At 41.6% G+C, this 19,657-nt stretch overlaps 1 protein-coding gene across 3 annotated transcripts in view; it reads right to left on the bottom strand.

Moving 5' to 3' along the window:
• Positions 1-954: 954 nt before the first annotated feature.
• Positions 955-19,657, bottom strand: part of PDGFA (platelet derived growth factor subunit A) — a 44,066-nt gene continuing 25,363 nt past the window's right edge. Inside the window, exons 3-7 of one of the 3 annotated variants that reach the window (XM_042438730.1) lie at positions 16,870-16,974; positions 15,320-15,507; positions 4,985-5,111; positions 3,768-3,843; positions 955-1,801 (exon numbers count right to left, since the gene is read on the bottom strand). In XM_042438730.1, the coding sequence (XP_042294664.1) occupies positions 3,788-3,843; positions 4,985-5,111; positions 15,320-15,507; positions 16,870-16,974 (476 nt within the window). In that variant the 3' untranslated portion in view covers positions 955-1,801; positions 3,768-3,787. The other 2 variants (XM_042438733.1, XM_042438732.1) reach the window with 2 other exon arrangements.

Raw genomic sequence — 19,657 nt, 5'->3', positions numbered from 1 at the left:
TCCGTCTCTTCCCAAAATTTGCCCGAAATTTGAACTTGCCCTCGATCATGATTGGGGCAAATTAGGGAGGGATTAGGGTCAGGGGGCGGGCAGAGGTCAGAGCATTCCCTCCCATCATCAGAAGGGAGGGGGCAGGAGGAGGAGGAGGAAAGAGCCGAAAAAAGGGGAATCGCTGGATGCAAAGGGTGACAGGAGAAAGGGGGAAATCAGGGGTGACTTTTGGGCTGCAGAAGGCTGTCAAAGAGAGGTGGGGGTGGAGAAAGTGATGAAGGAGGAGGAAGAAGAGGAGGAGAAAGGGGCTGTGGGAGGAAGGGAGCCATGGAAGGGATCTTAAAACGGAGCAGGAGGAGGATGAAGGAGCTGGGGGAAAGGGTCAGTGGGCATCCCCGAGGAAGGAGAGGGTCTGAAGGAAGGAGGAGGAGGAGGAGGATGGGGTTTTCTTGGCAAGGTATGTTCAGAGGGGTTTACCATTGACTCCCTCTGAGGTTGAGAGAGCATGACTTGCCCAAGTTCATTAGGTTTCGGTAGCAGAGCATGGATTTAAACCCTGGTCTTCCAGAGTTCTAGTCCAACACTCAAACCATTATGCAACACTCAAACCACTATGCAACACTTAGGTCTACTCTAGCCATGACTAACAACAGGATTTAGGTGCTCAACTTACACAGGGTACCAGAGAGTACTGTCAGGCCCTGCTCTAGTCCCATAACGTTAAAGTAAAATGTGTGCCCTAGAATGTGTCTAATGTTTACCTCTGGCTTCTCCCTCCCTCCAGAGTTGCAAACTGCAAGGGAAGATCAGTAATGACAGGTACAGTTATCTTCCAGTGATGCTTCTCTCCCATTACTGTTCTCCTTTTGAGAATGCCCTGGGAACACTTTTGAAAACCACTGTTTTAAATAAATCAGCGAGGCAAAAAGGGGGCAGGGACATAAACCAAGAAACATTTAGAAAAATTATGCATAGGTATACCATTTTTATTTTAATACATCTCATTCGTTTGCATCCCGCTAGGAGAAAATTCCATACTTGTGTGTGTGTCCTGTTTCATCATCACCACTACAGCAGTCTTCTATATGGGTTATTGGTAAATGTAGTCCGAAGAGATAATAAAAAGCTAGGCAAAGAGTAAAAAGAAAGCTTAATAATAACTTTATGGTGTAAAAAAACAAAACAAAAACAAAAACATCCACTTAAGGCGCCCCAGAAGGATTTTTTTTTGTATAGACTTTAAAACACTGCCAAGCAAAAATCGCACAGTTTCTATAGTGTCTGCCGTGGCATTTGATACATTCCTGCTCTCTTTTTTCTTTGTGTGAGTGCCTAAACTCCATCAGTGTCCATCCATCTTCATCAAGAATGCAGGCACATCTCTTGACAAAAACAAACAGAAATAAAGCACCATTGACTGCTCTTTTAAGAGGAAATCTGCACTTAACTTAGTGTTCCTTTTCCTTTTGTTTTGTCACATTGTTATGTTCCATTCGTGTCATCTTTCTCTTCTTCTTTTTTTGGACAGGGAAACTTCGCATTGTTTTGTAGAGTGCTACAATACTTGCTTTGATGTCATATTAAACAAATGTACATTGTCTCTGTTGTTCTCGTGAAGTCTCTCTCTTTCTTTCTCTTTTTCTCCCTCCCTCTTTTTTTTAAGCCAGTTTTTTGGGGTTCTCCCACGTAGGAGAACGAACGAAGTATACAGTCAGTAAAGCACCATACACAGTAGGTTCAGGAATGTAACAAACCATGTACATCCATGTCCCAGAGAGAAAACGTTTTCGAGCTTATTTTCACCTTACATCTGCAAAAAAGAAAGGGAAAGAAAGGTGCACACTGTAATTCTGTAATTAGATCTACGTTGTTTTCCCTCCCAGACCCTCTTCACATATTCACACTACATCCACTTGAAAAATAACTTAGGTGGCCTTTGCAGGAAAACAAGTACAGCAGCAGTTTTGCCATACATCTGTTCTCACAGCACTGTTTGTCAATTTGTCAGTTACGTTTACATCTGCTTTACCTGCAAGATGCTCAAAGCATCTTTTGTGGGTTTTTCAGGCTATGTGGCCATGTTCTAGAAGAGTTTATTCCTGACGTTTTGCCAGCCATCTGTGGCTGGCATCCCGAAAAACCCACAAAGAACTATGGATGCCGGCCATGAAAGCCTTCGACTTCACAAACTACATGGCCTTGCCTCTCCCCACTTTATCCTCACAATAATCTTGTATGGCTTGTCAAGCCGAGAAAGTGAGTGTAACAGGCCCAACGCTATCTACAGCTCAATGGCGAGCAGAACCTGGATCTCCCCTTCTCCATCCAACACGCCAACCACTACACTATAACAACTCTCGGCATTTAAAGGCATGGCACCACATAGGTCCTTATTATCCAAAATTAGAGGATTTCAGAGGAGACCTTCTTGCCTCGCAAGGTTAGCTTAGTATGAATACATAATACTAACACTACACTATAACAACTCTCAGCATTTAAAAGCATGGCACCACATGCATCCTTACTATCCAAAATTAGAGGATTTCAGAGGAGACCTTGTTGCCTCGCAAGGTTAGCTTGGTATGAATACATAAAAGGGTCTTCTCTGTAGCGGCACCTGAATAATGGAAGTCTCTACCATAGGAAGGAGGTTAGGCTGGTTCCATCCCTTTTGAGCTTCTGATCAGCAGCTAAAACAATGTTTTTCTACATGGCCTTTAATGTTTGAAACTGCTCTGTTTTAGTTGTTTCAAAACTGTATTTTAGGATTTTTTAAAATTTTGAAATAATGGGGCTGGACAGATGGGGAACTCCATGCCACCCATCTCTCCCCCCCCCCCCCATCGGTGCCGCAGCAGCCGCACCGCACAACACCGACGCACACCCTAAAAAGAAGCTGCCTAGAGTGGCTTCTTTTTGAGAGCACTATAATGGCGCTCATGTGCATTGATGACAACGCTTCCGGCGAGCGCGGTATGGGCGCGCACACACCTGCATGTCATCATCACACACCCCGTGTGGGCGGGGCGCCAGCAAGATGGCACACAGGCTCCACTATAAGGCCTCCGGAGCCCTAAAATCAGCCCTATGACGGTGCTTTGGGATGTCTGTATTGGGCCAATGTTTTGATGTGTTATTACATTTTTTCAAAAATCATTGTACCTTTTCACTTCCACTGCATGTGTCAAACCTGGATTACAGGTTAAACATTACATATGCTTCAACTACAACACTGGCAGCAAATGAATCCCACAATTTAAGAATACACTGGGTGACAAAGTCCTTCTTTTTGTCTCATCTGAATCTAAGAGGTTCAGCCAGTTTACCATGTTTGGATGAATGGGACCTTAAAGACTGAGCAGATTCTAACTTTATGTACATTGTGATTTTACAGCCAACTATACCATATCTATCCATTCTAGTAATATCATAGGACGCCTTTCCCCCCAGAAATCAACAATAATTAGAGAAGAGCAGGGAATGGCAGATGACAATAATATATATATATATATTAGTAATACCCTCTTTTTTTTAGAAAGAGCAAGGGAAAGAAAGTAATTTCAGGATGTGGGATAGTCTGTAGCAGTGAGTGCAGTTTTAAAGGTAAAAATAATAATGAAAAGAATTATCCAAGCCAATCATGCCTGATTTCGCATCTGTTCAAAGGTAGCCAAAGGTGAGCATGTTGAACAGTGATCAGGAAGGAAAGTGAGGATAGTTGATTGTGGTTTCCATTGTTGGTGCTATTAGGGGTAGTTTCAGTACGCGGGTCCTACCTGGTCATCAGCAGTATTTTTTATGAGGGTTTTAACTTTTTTCGTTTCCGTTTTTTAACCTTTTCCCTAGGCTTTCCTGTTGACATAAGGGCAGGGTTGGTGTAAAAAAAAGAGCAAACAAAGAAAAACCCCAAAGGCAAAGCATTTCTCATTTCAATAAAACGTTAAAGCATATTAATACTTCACTGCAAGGGTTAGGAACCCATGGTGCTCCAGATACTGTCAGATTGCAACTTTCCATCCTCTTGCTGGCTGAGGCTGATGGGAGTTGGAATCTAAATACGTCTAGAGGACCCTTGGTTCCACAATCCGATTCATGCCTCAAATGGGGAGAAGACAAGTAATCTGTTGTACTTCTTGATGTGTTTATTCTTATCGCTTTAAGAAGGGATGCCCTGTGTGTAGTGCCTTCGTAACTGTTGGAGGGGGGGGGGCAAACAGGACCATTCAGATATTACCAGTTACACTACATTGTGTCTGCTGTTTTAAGTTTATTGTTGTGTGCTTTCAAGTCGCATCTGGTATACAGCGACATAAGGATTTTTCTATCTAAGATTATTTTTTATCATGGTGCTTTCTGGAGCTGAGAGAGTGAGGCTCACCCAAAGTCACACAGTGGGTTTCCATGGCTAAAGCAAGGAATCAAATCCTGGTCCTCAGGGTCCCACATCCTATGCTCAAACCACTACACTACACTGGCTGCAAGTTGCACAGAAGGAGGATGGGATGTGAAGGACCATCACTCCTTCTCTGACAGTTTCCTACCTCTTTATGAAGATCGTAGGCATTTAGCCTGAGGTGCTTTTCATTTTAGCTCCCTGGGCAAATTAATCCATACCATTTTAATCGTCATCTCTATTTGCTTTAGCTATTATTGTTTATTATCACTAATTATGTAATTTTTTATGGTCTGGTAACTTTGTCCTTAACATGTACAGAGCTATAAGCCACCTTGAATTTTTTTATATACAGTATAAGAGATGGTATGTAAACATTTTTAAATTAAATAAATATAATACTAACACTCCAAATAAGAGTCCTAATAACATGACTGGAACAGTTCTCCATCACCAAGGAGAAACCACCACCACACCACCACCATCACCAATGTATCTTCCCTTGTTGAACATTAATGCACAAGAGCCCACACTGAGAAAATGAGGAGCCACGCCATTTCCATCACCACCAAATTAACATCCCACCATCATCCCACCTACCAGTTTCTTCTTCTCGAAAATCTGAATTAGAATTTGATGATGTACAGGTGCACTCCATATGCTCTTCTAGCTTTACCAAGACTTCTTTTAATTTTGGCTTTTTTCTAACATATTCCACTTTTGCCACCTGTGGTTTAAAAAAGAGAAGAAGGTTCATCAGGAATGACGTTGCAAAGAAAAAGTGTTTATTGATATGGCATTCATGTGGCTATTTTATTTTCTAAGGTAAGGAACTAGACAGAGGTTTCATTGAACAGACCCCTTTAGTTTACAGTTCAACTTGTCTTCAAAGAAGTACACAAATAACGCCGTTGGTTCCCCAGCTACCCAAACGTGCGATGGTTCAAGAAGGTCTGCATTTCATAATTGCTCATAATAAAGACTTGTGGCCTTCAATGCTTTGTTTTTTAAACAACAACAAAAACGGTTTTACAAGCACACTCCAAAATCACTCGCTTGCCAAAATAACCCAGATGCAGAAGCAGGACGTTTAAAAACAAGCAGGACTACAAGGGAAGTCATGCTAGGCTGGGAACCCAGATTTGAGTAGCATTTGGCCATGTGCCAGTCATACTATAAATGCTTGTAGAGCTATCTTGGATAACTTCCGGCTGATGAGCGATGTTCCTTTTCTTTTAAAGAATGACTGCATCCACCCAACCTACTGGCTCAACAAAAGGATGCTCTTGTGTTTTGCTCTTATGCAGAGAAATAGCTCTCTCAATCTACTTATATGGGATGGAGAGCTACAAAATACCAGCAAAACGTCCTGTCACCACTACGCAAGCTCACTTTGATCAATGCAATGCCATACCACAAGCAGCAAACATTGACTGGCTCCATCAAAACGGCTCCAAAACTGCCATTTCAATTTCCACTCTCAAAAAGTAATTTGAGATTTATTTTTGTCTTGGAGGTGGCAGTCAATGTTATCATCTTATAAAGTAGCTAAAATGTATAGTGGGGATTTTTAAAAGGTAACACAGTTCTTGCAGGGTCACAGTCTAACAGACATGATACAAAAGGGGATGAGATCTGGAAAGGAAGAGGAAAGAAAAACTAAAGGTGTTGGAGGATGAGTGGATAGCCAGCTTGGCCTTTCTTCGGCCATATTGTTACTCCTGGGAGACAGGAAGAGCAAACTGCCAGTGACCTTTGGTTTGAGGTTCCAAGTGTTTTCTTCTGACAGTGATGGGGAATCCAACTTATGGGCTTTAATTTAGCAAATATCATTTAAGGGACTTGTAATCCAAGTTCTCTTCACTTGGTATTCACTGGTGTTTGATTCCAGGATGCAAAAATTAGTGGATGCTAAAGTCCCACTGTATACAATGGCTTAGTAAAACCATGCCACAGGAGCTACTAGCTGCAGCCACCACTTGGATGCTCCTTCAAGGGGAGAAAGTATTTAGTTAATATCCCACTTTTCTCCTGAATGGGACCCAAAGTGGCTTACAATATAAATTACTATTCATCCAAGGTAAGGGGGAAAGGCATCATTTGGAAAAGCCATCTCTCTTCCAACTTCATGAATACAGTACATGAAGATGCTCTATTTGGAGCGATCTGATCTAATACTGTCAACTCTGCCAGCAACAATATGCATCCTCAAGTGGCTTCTTTTCTAGCCTGAGATTAATCTATAATATCCAACTTGCAAAGCATGTACCCTACTACCAAGCTACCTCTTCTAGAAAATAATAGGCATAGTTTCAGGATCTCTTCTATATCCCAAATCTGTACAGGATTAACCTATTATCATCTGACAACATTTTTCGACACCAAATAAAGGTTACCATGCCAAAGCATCTCAAGGACAAAGGAAAGCTACCTAAAACATATCCAGAAATTCAACCATCTGCAGACACTTTGGGTGGTAACAAGGCACCAGTCTTCCTAGCGGCAAAGTTAGCTGTCCTTATTACAAAAGACATAGTGTCTGGTGTGTTCATATTTGCAACATTTTCCAAAGCTGTCAGTTTTCTATGAAGGAAGATTTACAGCAGGCTGCAATGCGTAAGAATGCTTTGCTTGAAAGGTCAACCACGGGTTGAAGCAATAATGCTTTGAGCTTCCTCTGGCATGGTCTAACTCTCACCAAGTGCAAAGTTGGAAGAAAAATGTATGGCAAATCTGAGTCACTCAACATCAAAGGATGATGAATCCATCCCATTTACAACAACAAAACACAGATTAAGACCTCTGCAATCAAAGATCCTGATGGAATCCCAGCAATAATGGAAAAACTTTCATATCAGCTATATGTATTTCTGGTGATGAAATGGATCAGCAGTGTAGAAAATTATATGTGCCAGAAACTGTAGCCAAATGTTGCTTTACTCCTGTTTTCCAATGCAGACAAACTATATGCACATATATTTCATATTCCATATTCTATAAATGTGCCAGCAACATAGTAAAACCAAGTGTTGTGAGAGTTTGTAAAGACAACATCACATCAATACACAGGTTCTGTCAATCTAGAAAAATGACCACAATCAATTCATAAGAGGCCTAAACTGTACATATATTTGGTCAACTAGAATCTCTTCCATGCAAGATTGGAACCCAAAACATTCATGACCTGCAAGCCTTGGCATACCTTCCAAATGTCTCAGTGTTTGACAATGACAGTCCCAATTTACTCTGCTGTCATCCCACTTTTTCACATGCTTTTAAAATGCCCTAGTTTCTCTCTCATCCTCTCACTTTCACCATTTCTCTTACTTCAAACTGAGGTCAAAGTTGAAAAGTAGTTTACCCTCAATTCAGAAAGCAAACTGATACAGCATCTCCTAGCATCTCCTGTTCTTCCTCAATAGTAACTTTTGCTATCTTGAGCACACTCTGATACTACTTGGCCACATGCATCCCAGTTTTCATCTGTGAAATGTTGGATGATATGCCATGACATAACAATCCCACAGTGACTACAACTGGTGACCCTGTGTTATTTATTTGCAATTCCTTTCAGAGCATCATCTATTCTGGGACTCACAAGACAGAACCCAGGGTTAATTTTAAACCATCAAAATGAATCCAGTGCTTGGAACATTTAAGTAAGTACATGAAATTAATGGGGGAAACTGCCTACACCAATTTTGCAAAAACCACTAAGAGAAACAAAACCATCAGCAGCTTCCATATGATGGAATGCCTTTTTAAACTCAAGTCACTTTTCTCAAAAGACCTTTTATTTGCTGCAGCTCTCAAATGGATTAACAACAGTGTGATGGAATGACGGCCGATGGAACTGGGCCATTCCAAAAGGGTTGCAAGGGTCAGGATACAGCTCCGGGATACAGGTCTGGCATTCTCTTGAGGTTTAAATAGACAACACAAAGTCAGCAGGACACAAAAGCAACAGCTGAGAGACCAGGGATGTTTGTGTAAAGTGGCTCAAGAAGCAAGAGCTGGATTATGTTGTAGGGAGAAAGGAATTAATTGATGGAGCTTTTTGGAAGGCAGAGTAGATTTACAACATTCATTCATCCTATTGAAAATGCAGAACACAAGACAGCATCTTAACTATATGACAAGGGAGAGTGATCTGAGTGGATAGCAAAGATATGTAGTGATCAAATTACCAAAAGGCAATTTGCTAAATGGAAGGCATTCATTTATTTCGCTGCTAACAACAAATTGCCGAGACCTGTTAATGCAGTTTTTCCCAACTTGGTGCCTTCCAGATATGATAGACTACAACCTCTATCATTTGCTCTGGCTTTGGTTGACAAGAATTGTAGCCCAAAAACATGGAGTGGGTTGATGATGGCTGCATAATTTGTTATGCTTCACAAAAGGTTTACCAAACATCTACATCATGTACTCTGCACTTTACTCAGTAGGCATTAAAATTTAGAAACTACTGGACTCTGGACTAATACAAGAAAAAAAATTACTTCTTGTGAGTAATAGTAGAGAAACTGATTCATAGAAGGTGGCTTTGATCTGCTTAATTCAGAGCTTGCAAAAGTTATTTATCGATGCTTTGGCCGCCTTAATCTGAAATACTGGGAGGATTTAAAGTTTAGTGTTATGATTTTTAAAAGTAACATCTTAGAGTTAGGCAATGCTATTTAATTTAAAATATTCCTCCTATGCAAATCTATACCCAAAGTAGTTTACCATATTATCAGAACAGCAGGCCAATAAAAAAATCCCTTTGAATTAAATACAGCAAATGGTAAAGCAATCTGCAACCTTACACACCCAAACAATAACAGAAAAAGAGTAAGTAAAATAGGACTAAAGCCAAGGACCACTCATGACACAATGAAAACTTTTTGAGAGTGAAAAGCTCAGGAGGGGGGCATCTGAATGCTAAAGAAGCCAGCACCAATTCATCAGCCTCAGTTGAAGGCAATGGCAAACCTCCTCTAAACAAATCATGCCAAGAAAACCCCATGATAAGTTTGCTTTAGGGTAGCCATAAGTCGGAAACGACTTGAAGGCACACAAAAACAACAGGAGTGTCTACATTGTGAAAGGCCTGTCTAATCCTGTTTTGCACAGTGGCCAGTTAGGATACACTGACTGTAATCTCCTATCATCACACACACTCACTTCTGATGAAAGTGCGCAAGGAAAGGCCTCCAAAACAAATATTTTTGATCATAGGCAAGTTCTCTTAAGATGGTCTTTCAAAATGCCTAGGTTCCACTTAGGGCTTTAACGGCTAAAAACAACATACTGAAGTGTGCCTACAACACTGGACCTGATGAAACTCCTTTTCTAAAGGCGTAAGGTGATCAAAAACACAGGTTGTGTCCCAGAGTCAAAAAACAGCAAGCTGAGGTGAGCCGAGATGTGTGGATATACAACAACAATTCCCATATCCTTTATTATTACATCATATAGATATAGCATCTACAATACCTCTATATACATATATCAGGCAGCTCACCCGGGGAAACCATATAAGAATGGCCACTCTCTCGTATTTTAAAAGAAGTAATGTCGAGGAAAATATCTACTTCATTAATTGTAATAGGATGTCCAGAAGACATTTAGGCCCTTGTGGTCTCTTCCAACTCTACAATTCTATGATTCTATGATGTTTTGACTGTAAACAAAGCTGCAGGACTGTCCATAGCTTGGGAATTAAAACTTCGATCAGCCAGGCAGATAAGTAGCAAAACCTTTTTACTGACCATCTCTCTATCTCTTTCCCATCTGGCCTTCTTCATTTCCAACGTGTTTAAATAAACATGTTTTACCAAACAACCTCATAACCATCATGCATGTTGCCAGGCATGACACTTTGGGTCCAACACAATGAGAAAGGTGCGGTATTCTAGGATTGCTGACCTGCTTATTTGGGCAACCGCCTCTGGCTACCAGCCTGCAGGATATGGTAGCCATACACGCCCAGTGTTCCTGGCTCAAGTCTGGCTGTGCATTTGTCTCTGCATGCTTTCTTTGGCTTCTCAACATCCTACACAGTGACCTCTCCACTAACTGGATATATTTCCAGTCAGAGTGGGCTTATTGAGCCCTGCACTATGATCTCACCATCTTGTCAATAAAAGAAGGGTGAGAAATGGAGGTCTTTTCAATGTCATTCCAAAAAGCGACTTTTACATAAGCTTGACATCACAGAATCAGAACAAGAGAAGCTCTCAGCTCTCTTGTGGGAATAAGCAAAACATATCCCACCCTCCACCCTCAGCACCTTCTGGGTGACCCCAAAAGAGGATCTTCTGGATTATGGCACACATAGGCCATTCATCTCCAAACATGGGAATTCCAAAGAGCTTGTGAAACAATTAGTTATATCAAAGGCAGTGAGAAAGAGACAGAGAGAGAGCTGCCTGAGCATCTGAGGCAAGAGGAAATAAATATGGATTTTCTGTTTGGAAATGACTGGTGTGACAGTGAGGTCAGTTTGCCCTTCTCTACAAAGGCTACTTTGCTCCTGTTTTAATTAAAGTTTAGAACAGGGAGGATTTTCTCAAGACCTCTAGAGTGCAACTGTTGGGTATGGATGACAGTAATCGGATGTTGCTTGTTGTAAATACAAGGGGCTGACAGAATTACCCTTTTATTTCATGTTTACTGGGATCCAGAGAATAGTACAAGTAGTTGTGTAAGGGGTGTCTTGCTTATATTTAGGAGTTAGGCAATTCATTCAACAGCGGGGAGTTGGAATCTTGCTCTTCCCAGTAGGCTCAGGCAAAAGCAAACTGCAGCAGATACTCCTGGCAGCAGCTACTCCTTGAGCATTTGCTTACCAATTCAAGTTGAGGGACCACGTTGCCAGGAAAGAGCCCCAAGACTTCCGCACTCTCAAAACTCACCCCAATTTTTCCTCATATCTCTCCTAAGCAATGACCTGAGAGAGCCATCAGGGAAGCAGCAGCAAAGGAAGGCTTGAAGCAGTCACTCATGGCAAGTCATCACATCCCCAATGAGAGCTGGTAAACAGCAACCCTGAGTTCACTTAGAAAGCCCAATACCCCAACAGAAGAAGAAAGATGCCAAGATTAATAGCACTGCGGTACCCAGCTGTATTAATACTGCCTTGTTTTTGCTAAACCTTTAAGTTTGCTCTTCAGCATTCAGGTTAATTAGATTGCCCTCAATCCTCCCTTGCTTTTAAAATTAATGTTTGCAGAGCATATTGCTGGGAGGAGGGAGGGATGAGAGAAGTAGCACATTTGAAAATGTGACTAGGGACTGAAGAAGGTTTTGTGTAGTAATAACATCTGAAATGTCAGAATCGCACTCTTCCCCTCCCCAGCCATCAACACAAAACATACACACATATTGAGTGTTGTGTTTTCAGCTTAGAAGACACCAGCTGGATCAGCTTGTTCATACCTAAAACTCATAAAATGCTGTGCAGCTTTTTGCATTGACTACCAAGCAGCCTGAGCAAAGAGCATAGGGATGTTCTGGGTTTTCTGGACTAAATATCAGTTGCTGAGGTGCCAAGGAAGGGGAGATTTGACAGATATCACTTTTTACTGCTGGCTTCCTAGAGTTATCTAGTGAGCCACTGTGAGAAGCAGAACAGAGAGATGTAAATCAATGGAAATGGCAGAGAGTGGAAGGTGGAAGAGATAAATACAATATCTGCCTATAGAGCAGTGATGGCGAAACTATGGCACACATGTCAGAGGTGGCACTCAGAGCCCTCTCTGTGGGCACATGTGCCATCATCCCAGCCCAGAGTTTGCTAGAGTTTGTTACTAGAAAGCCATAGGGACATGGCACTTTGCAATAAATAAGTGGGTTTTGGGTTGCAGTTTGGGCACTCAGCCTCGAAAAGGTTCACCATCACTGCTATAGAGAATAGGAGTCTCCCAGGATCATGAAATCCTTGTCACAGATCTACTAGTGAATTTAACTTCCAAAGTAGTGTTGCTAATTTTTACCAATGTAAAACCACAACTGGAGTTTATCACTCGGGAGGCATCCCATGCAGAAATGGGATTTGAAACAAGATTTAAAACCTGAAAGAAAGAAAAACAGGAAGACACTCAAAAGCGCCATTGATTTTCAGACACATCGGGCTTAACGCAACATTAAACTGGCTAGAAAGTTGACAAAATGTGATTCTTTTTATTTTGGGGGTTTTCCAGAAGTAAAATGAATTGCATTTTGTCTTCCTTCTTGCCGGGTTAATGTCGTGTTAATGCACCTTAACAGCAACATCGTCTGAAAACCAATTGCGCTTTTGCGTGTCTTTTCTACTTTCTGTCTAGGTTAATGTTGGGTTAACCCAGATGTCATCTAATGATAAATCTGATTATGCAGGGTTTTTTCACGATAGATCCCGTTTTTGCATGGGATCCCTCCCGTGTGATAAACTCCATTTGGACTAAGAATGAGCCAGTGAATAATTACCATTCATTTTGTTAAATGTTTGATAGACTGTGGCAGGCAGGAGAAAAAAGGATTTTGCCTAATGAGTAAATATGGCATGAAGCCATAAGGAGTCTCAAATCCCAAGAGAGGAGTCTATATGAAACACATTTTCCCCACCCCAGTTCAAAAGCACTAAGTTTCCACAAATAAAAGCTTAGTTTTGCCTACATGATGTTTAATTAAGGAAACATGGCTGTATGGGGATTTTTACATTCAAAATCTCCCCTGAGTCCTTCTATCATCCTAAAATCAAGAGAGAGGCTGTGAAGGTTTGTGGGAAAGGCATAATCAAGTCGGTTTGCTAGTTTATGCCATTTTGCCTTCCTACGCATTCTTGGTCATAACTGACCCCAGAGGGACATAAATTAATATATAGGGGGGAAACTCCCCTTATATCTGCACTGTTTCATTCTCTACATGTTCTCTTACAACAGGAGAACTTGTTATTATGAATATTTCACAGAATCACAGAGCTCAAAGTGGCTAAAAGGGCCATCTCATCCAATCCCCTGCCATGCAGGAATATACAAATAAAGCACTACTGAAAAATGCCCATCCAACGTCTGAAGACCTCCATAGAGTCCACTATCAATTCCACTGTTTAACTGCTCTAACAATGAATAAGTTCTTCCTAACATCTGGGTGGAACCTCTTTTCTTGCTATTTGGATCCACTGGTTCATGTTCTAGTCTCTGCAGCAGCACAAAACAAGCTTGGTCCATGCTCTCCATGACATCTCTTCAGATATTTAAATACAGCTGTCACTCTCAGTCTCCACTATCGTTCTGTCTCTCTGTGTGACGTATATGTTATACTTTAAGGATTTCTCAAGAATGGTGAGGTTGTCAATTAGACTCCACTTAAAATGAAATGAGAAGGGAAAAGTTGATGAAGCCCAGGCTGGCCAAGTCGTTCTGCTGCCTGGGGTCAAGGACAAGATGGCACAACTAGACAACTCCTCCATTCCACACAAAGAAGCCAACTTTAATACTAGCCAGCTTGAGTCCCACTTCTGGGGACATAAAGCAAGATATAAACACAAAGTAGGGGGTTAATGATGACAACAACAATCATTATAACGATGACGATGCTGGCAGCAGGAGTGAAGCACAATCTTCCACCATCCTAAATGTTAGCAAACTTATCTATGGGATCAGAACAAGCTGTGTAGGGATACATAATTCTGACTTCTGATAAAGAGGAAAGTCCAAACAACTCAGAAGGAAAAGTCAGGGAAAACCATCACTGTTATCCACTCCCACCCACCCCTTCATCGCCCCCTGAAGTGGTTGCTTCTCTTTGGCTAATAGTAGAACCATTCCTGTTGTAGATACAAAGCACTCCAACATAACCGCAAGTCTCCTTTCTCAACACAACAACTATCCAATCTTTCTATTACACTGTATGTTTACCATTTGGCATTGTGTTTTCAGCCCTAAATCTACGAAGATTTCAGGTGAATGAGTAGGATAGGATTAAAACTAGAATTATAAGACATATTTTGTCATCACTCACATGCACACACACATACACACCTACCATCACTGTCTAGTTGTGTCCATCAGTTTTGCTACCATATTTGGAATTTGCAAAGTTTGGCAAATTCTAATCAAACACAAACTGAAACAAAATTCTGATTCCTAGTTGTGTCCCTGCATGATAAACAGCAATCCTTGGTTGTAATGTATGGCTAAGGGGATGTACAACTTGAAATACTTCCAATGTGAATCTTGCCTCTATCATATAAACACTGGCCTTAGGCCAATTTTGTTCTCTCAATCTCTCTCTCTCTCTCTACACACACACACACACACACACACTTAGCTTCTCTTCCCCAGAATATAAAACAATAAGTTCCTTAGAAGGTTACTGAAAGGATCATAAAATGGTAGCCCATATGAAACATTTTAAGTACTCTAAACATCCTAAATAAATGCTAAGTGTTTAGAGAACTGACACCATGTAGATGATGGAAAGGGAATCCCATGCATAAGGGACAGTAGGAGCAAATGGGAAGAAACCATTAAAGGAGCAAGAGTCTTTTGTATTGCTATTATAGGTAGAGTCAAAGGGATGGATAAGGAAGTGAGATCAGAAAGACAGAATGGAGAACAGGGAGTGAAAAAGAAAGGGAGGGAGTACTACAACATGGCACTTGTGAAGGTCTGAGGAGCCAGAAGGGAAAAGAGGCTGTATAGTTTAGATGGTGGGGGATTTGGGGATGGCTGGGAGTGCTGGTGTCAAAGTAAAGGACACAGGTGAGGACACATTGGAAAGTAAGGGCAGAGTATCATTAGGCATACAAAAGTAATGATTTCCACTGAGAGTGAATAAGAGAGATGCCCCATTTGCCTTGTGCAGGTGTCACCATTGCCAGGGGAAAGGGAAGGGGTCAGTGTAACCATACTTGGAGACCCTGTCCTCTGGCCCACCTTGGTACACCAATGTCCCTGCCTTTCTCACCTTAACATTTCTGTGGTGTATCCGCGACGGCTGGCATTTCACACTGCTGGTGTTGCAACAGCCTGTACAGCGCTTCACCTCCACACACGGTGGCCATATCAGAAAGCTAGCAGATGTCGGGTCGATCTGACTCCGAGGTATCTCATATATAACGGTTCGTGTTTTGCAGACAGCAGGAATGGCTTCTTCTGTAAAAGGAATGAGATACATCTGGATTAGCAACATCCTTTGTTTTGAAAAAGCTCACAGGGTATGCGATAGCTTATCGCTGTTGTGTGGGACCTAGCTGTGAGAATCCCCCTTGAGTCACCAAGAATGCTGCTGGGGTAGTGAAAAAGTCAGCAATTAAATCAGTTTTTAAAAGATTAAACAAATCCATGGCGAATTGGGGCCATTTCACATTACATTTAGCAATATAATTCCACTTTATCTGCTGGATGCATTCTATGGAATCATGGGGTTTATAATTTTTTGATGCACTAGAGCAGTGGTTCCCAATCCTTGGTCCCTTCCATTTGTTTTGGACTTCAGATCCCAAAAGCCCTAGCCAACTTGGCCAACAGTTTAGAATTGTGGGAGCTGGACTCCACAACTTATGGGGGACCAAAGGTTGGGAACCACTATCTAGAGCTTTCTAGACGAGAATTCAAAACACCCTTTCTTAAACTACTGTCTGTTTTAGTAGAACATTTTGTGATGAGAGCAGTAAGAATGAGGCCTGGTGGCACAGTGGTTAAATGCCTGTACTCACTCAAAACCACAAGGTTGCAAGTTCAAGACCAGCAAAAGGGCTCAAGCTTGACTCAGACTCGCATCCTTCCGAGGTCGCTAAAATGAGTACCCAGGTTTATTTTAAATTAACAACTACACAACCTAGACAGAGCAAAGCTTCTGCCCTCTCCACCCCATTGCTATGTGAATCGTTTTTCCAAGTGCTTTGGAGGAAGGCTACCCTGACATTAACCAAAGTGAGGCAACTGCTTCTGGCAACTCCTGTTCATGCTATTAAAGAATAGAGATATATGTATCACACAACCCATGTGCACTCGCCAATCAAGCCTGCTACTACCATATTCAACAGACGATAATGACCTTTCACTGGTGTTGAAGTAAAATTCAAGGGGCAATTCAGATCACCCTGTAAGTTGAATGAAAGCATGTTTGTGCCATCTTGTCCTTTGACTCAAACAGCAAACTATCTTGGCCTGGTTTGAGCTGACAGAGCTCTTCTGTCATTTAATTCAGTCCTATACATAGTTTGGAAATGGCTAAATTGAATCAAGACAGCATGGCATCTCCCAGCTCACACTTCACTGTGAACATGCTGCAACATGAACAAAATGAATGAAAGAATGTTCTGTGTAACAGAATATGTCTGATTTGTAGAAAGGAGCAGAAAATATGAAATGTTCCTCCTTGTGTTTACAAGGTCATTTTTCTTAAACAACTACTCTATTTTGTTTACCCCAAGGCCAACCACAAAGCACTTGCATCGATCCCCACTGCCTCGTGCCATTTTTGTACAGATAGTCCAATTTCTTGTTCCTTACCGACACTTCTTTTCCTGCGAATGGGTCTGGGATGACTTTCTTGTACGTGTTTGGCGGAATAAACACTGTGTGATATCAAGTTTGTCTCTGAGATATCATCATATCCTAAAAACCAAGAAACAAAGAAGTAAAACCTTTAGAGTCTTACATTCACAGGACAACAAGTAAAACAGTTTAGAACAATCGGTTGCTCGAAAACAGTTACATTTTCCAAAAGATACTATGGATAAGATCCTGCATGGCTCAGTATAGCAGATCTGCATTCACATCCGCATGCTCAGCTGGGCCATATACCACATGCCAGACTTACTCAAGAGCTGCTGAAGAATGGTACATGGCCATTATGGTTTGTGGGTTATGGACAGGGTTGCAGAAGTGCCTGCCTACATCTTCATAACCAAACACGAAATAATGCCATAAGCACTGAGATCTGCCAGGGTCCTCCAGAGGTCTCAGCTGCTGTGATCATTTCGCACCCAGCTCCAGGGACATAGCCAAGTGCTTCTCTAATCCATCCTGGTTCCCATGAAGCATGGAATAGCTGTGGTGCTAAAGGGGCTAAAGAGGGTCTTCAGTTAAGTTGGGGAAGGTTGGGCAATGTGGAAGGAAGATGGTAATAGCAATCCCCACAGTGCGCAAAAGAGAACATAAGCATGCATAAAGGAAACTTGTGTGTGTGTGTGTGTGTAAGTCCCTAACATGAGTCAGGCCTATAGGTGTTACATTATGACTACAAGTTCACAAGGAATAACATCACACCTTCTGTGGTACAACAGTAACTTTTTAGTTATTTATAAGTACAGGGGGCTGTTCCACTATTAGTTGTGTTTTGTACCATAAGCCAGGAACCTGTAGCATTCTGCCATTGTATTAACTATTTATTTACTTCTTCAAACCAAACAGAGTTGCTTTTAAATGTGGTTTAAAACAGTAAATAATTGTTTTTGCTTGTCATGTTTTGCATATATATTCCTTATTATTTGTTTTGGGTTTTTTCTTAAGCTGCACAGTTTTTCTAAGACACAAGAGGAATGCATTAAACAATTCATTAACCAGCTATTTCAAACAGAATTCATTTCCATATTCTCTTTTCATAGCCACAAGAGGTCAAGTTCACAGAAAGAATGATACACAATGTACGACTGGGTTTAGCAGGCCATTTTATACGTATCCTTCTTAGAAGCAATATATATCTAAAAAAACAGGAAGTACTTCTCTGAGAAACCATCCTTGACGTTATTTGCTTTGTACGCAACCTTTATAGCCCTCCTGTCCTTTACAATCCACAAGCACTGAGAAAAACATTCTGTGCTCCTTGAGACTGAAAGCCTGTGGCTGCATCGACTAGCCTTTTCATGCTGCTCCTTCAATGATCCCTTTTGTTGTTGTGTGCCTTCAAGTTGTTTCTGATTTACAGTGAAGGTGAATCTATCACAGGGTTTTCTTGGCAAGTTTTTTTCCAGAGGGGATTTGCCATTGTCATCCTCTGAGGCTGAGAGTGTGCGACTTGCCCAGTCACCCTAAGTCTTGGGGGGCACAAAATATGGGCTAGGACTTCACACTCCCCCACTTCAGAGAGTCTGTGTATGTGGGAAAGGGTGACACTTTATCATTGAACCCTCTAGGAAAATATCTTGGGCTAACTCTGATGCTAAGAAGCAGTGTGGTATAGTGGTGTGAGTGCTGGACTAGGGACTCTGGGAGACCAGGGTTCAAATCCTCACTCATTCATGGACATCCGCTGGCTTACCTTGGGCAAGTTACACTCTCTCATCTTCAGGGGAAGGCCATGGCAATCTCCCTATGAACAAATCTTGCCATGAAAACCCTGCAATAGAGTTGTGTTAGGGTCACCATAAACTGGAAACAACCTGAAGGCACACAATGACAATAATGCCCTGCTCTGTATTCATATGCCCCTATATACCATCCAAGCATGGATAGTTTTGTTTGCATTTGAGAAAAGTCTGTGAAAGGTTATGCTGCAATAAATGTTAATCTAAGGGACTACAAGACAGTTGTTTTTCAGCCCGAGTTGTCTCACCTTAGCTGCCCTTCCACATCTATCCAATTCTCAGCTCTCTCATTCAAGTTGTTCACAGATAAGGCGTTATCACCATCCCTACACATCAGATTCATAGTCAGCCCTTCACACAATTGCCTGCAGCAGATAAAGCAATGATCAACTTGCCTCCAGCCAAGGAAACCTCTGTAAATGGGGAAGAGAACTTATTTTGTTCTCTTGTTCTGTTTGTATCAGGCCACTGACATGTCATAGTTATCTGGCTAGTAAAACACCTTTAAGGGCAACTAAACATTAGTGAGTTAATATGCAAGGCTCCTATGCAGCTGTTGTAACACAGGAAGCACTGCTTCTCATGTGAACATCCATGTTAAGTCTACAAAAACCAACCGACTAGACCCTGCTCTGGCAAGTGAAGAAAAGGACATTTCTGGAGATGCTTCTCAAGACAGACCATTGTACAAATTTTTAGGAGTCAAGCTAGCATGCTTGTTTAGGCAAGCATTCTACAAAGCTGAGTTTTATGGTCCTGGTTTAGCATGATTATAATATTTTATATTCTTTGAGAAACATGCTTTTATTACTTTGTAAGCAACACAAGTCATGCTGAGCTTCTCTCCAGGACAGAAGGCTAGATATACTCAGTGGTGCCATCCACCGTGGTGTAAGAGCCAGCATGGTGTAGTGGTTTGAGACAGTTGGACCCAGCCCAGGACACCAGGGTTTGATTCCCTGCTCAGCAATGGAAGCCCACACTCTTTCAGC

The sequence above is a fragment of the Sceloporus undulatus genome, chromosome 8, assembly GCF_019175285.1.
Source record: "Sceloporus undulatus isolate JIND9_A2432 ecotype Alabama chromosome 8, SceUnd_v1.1, whole genome shotgun sequence".
In the NCBI taxonomy this organism is placed as follows: Eukaryota; Metazoa; Chordata; class Lepidosauria; order Squamata; family Phrynosomatidae; genus Sceloporus; species Sceloporus undulatus.
This window is presented reverse-complemented; position numbering and strand designations above follow the sequence as displayed.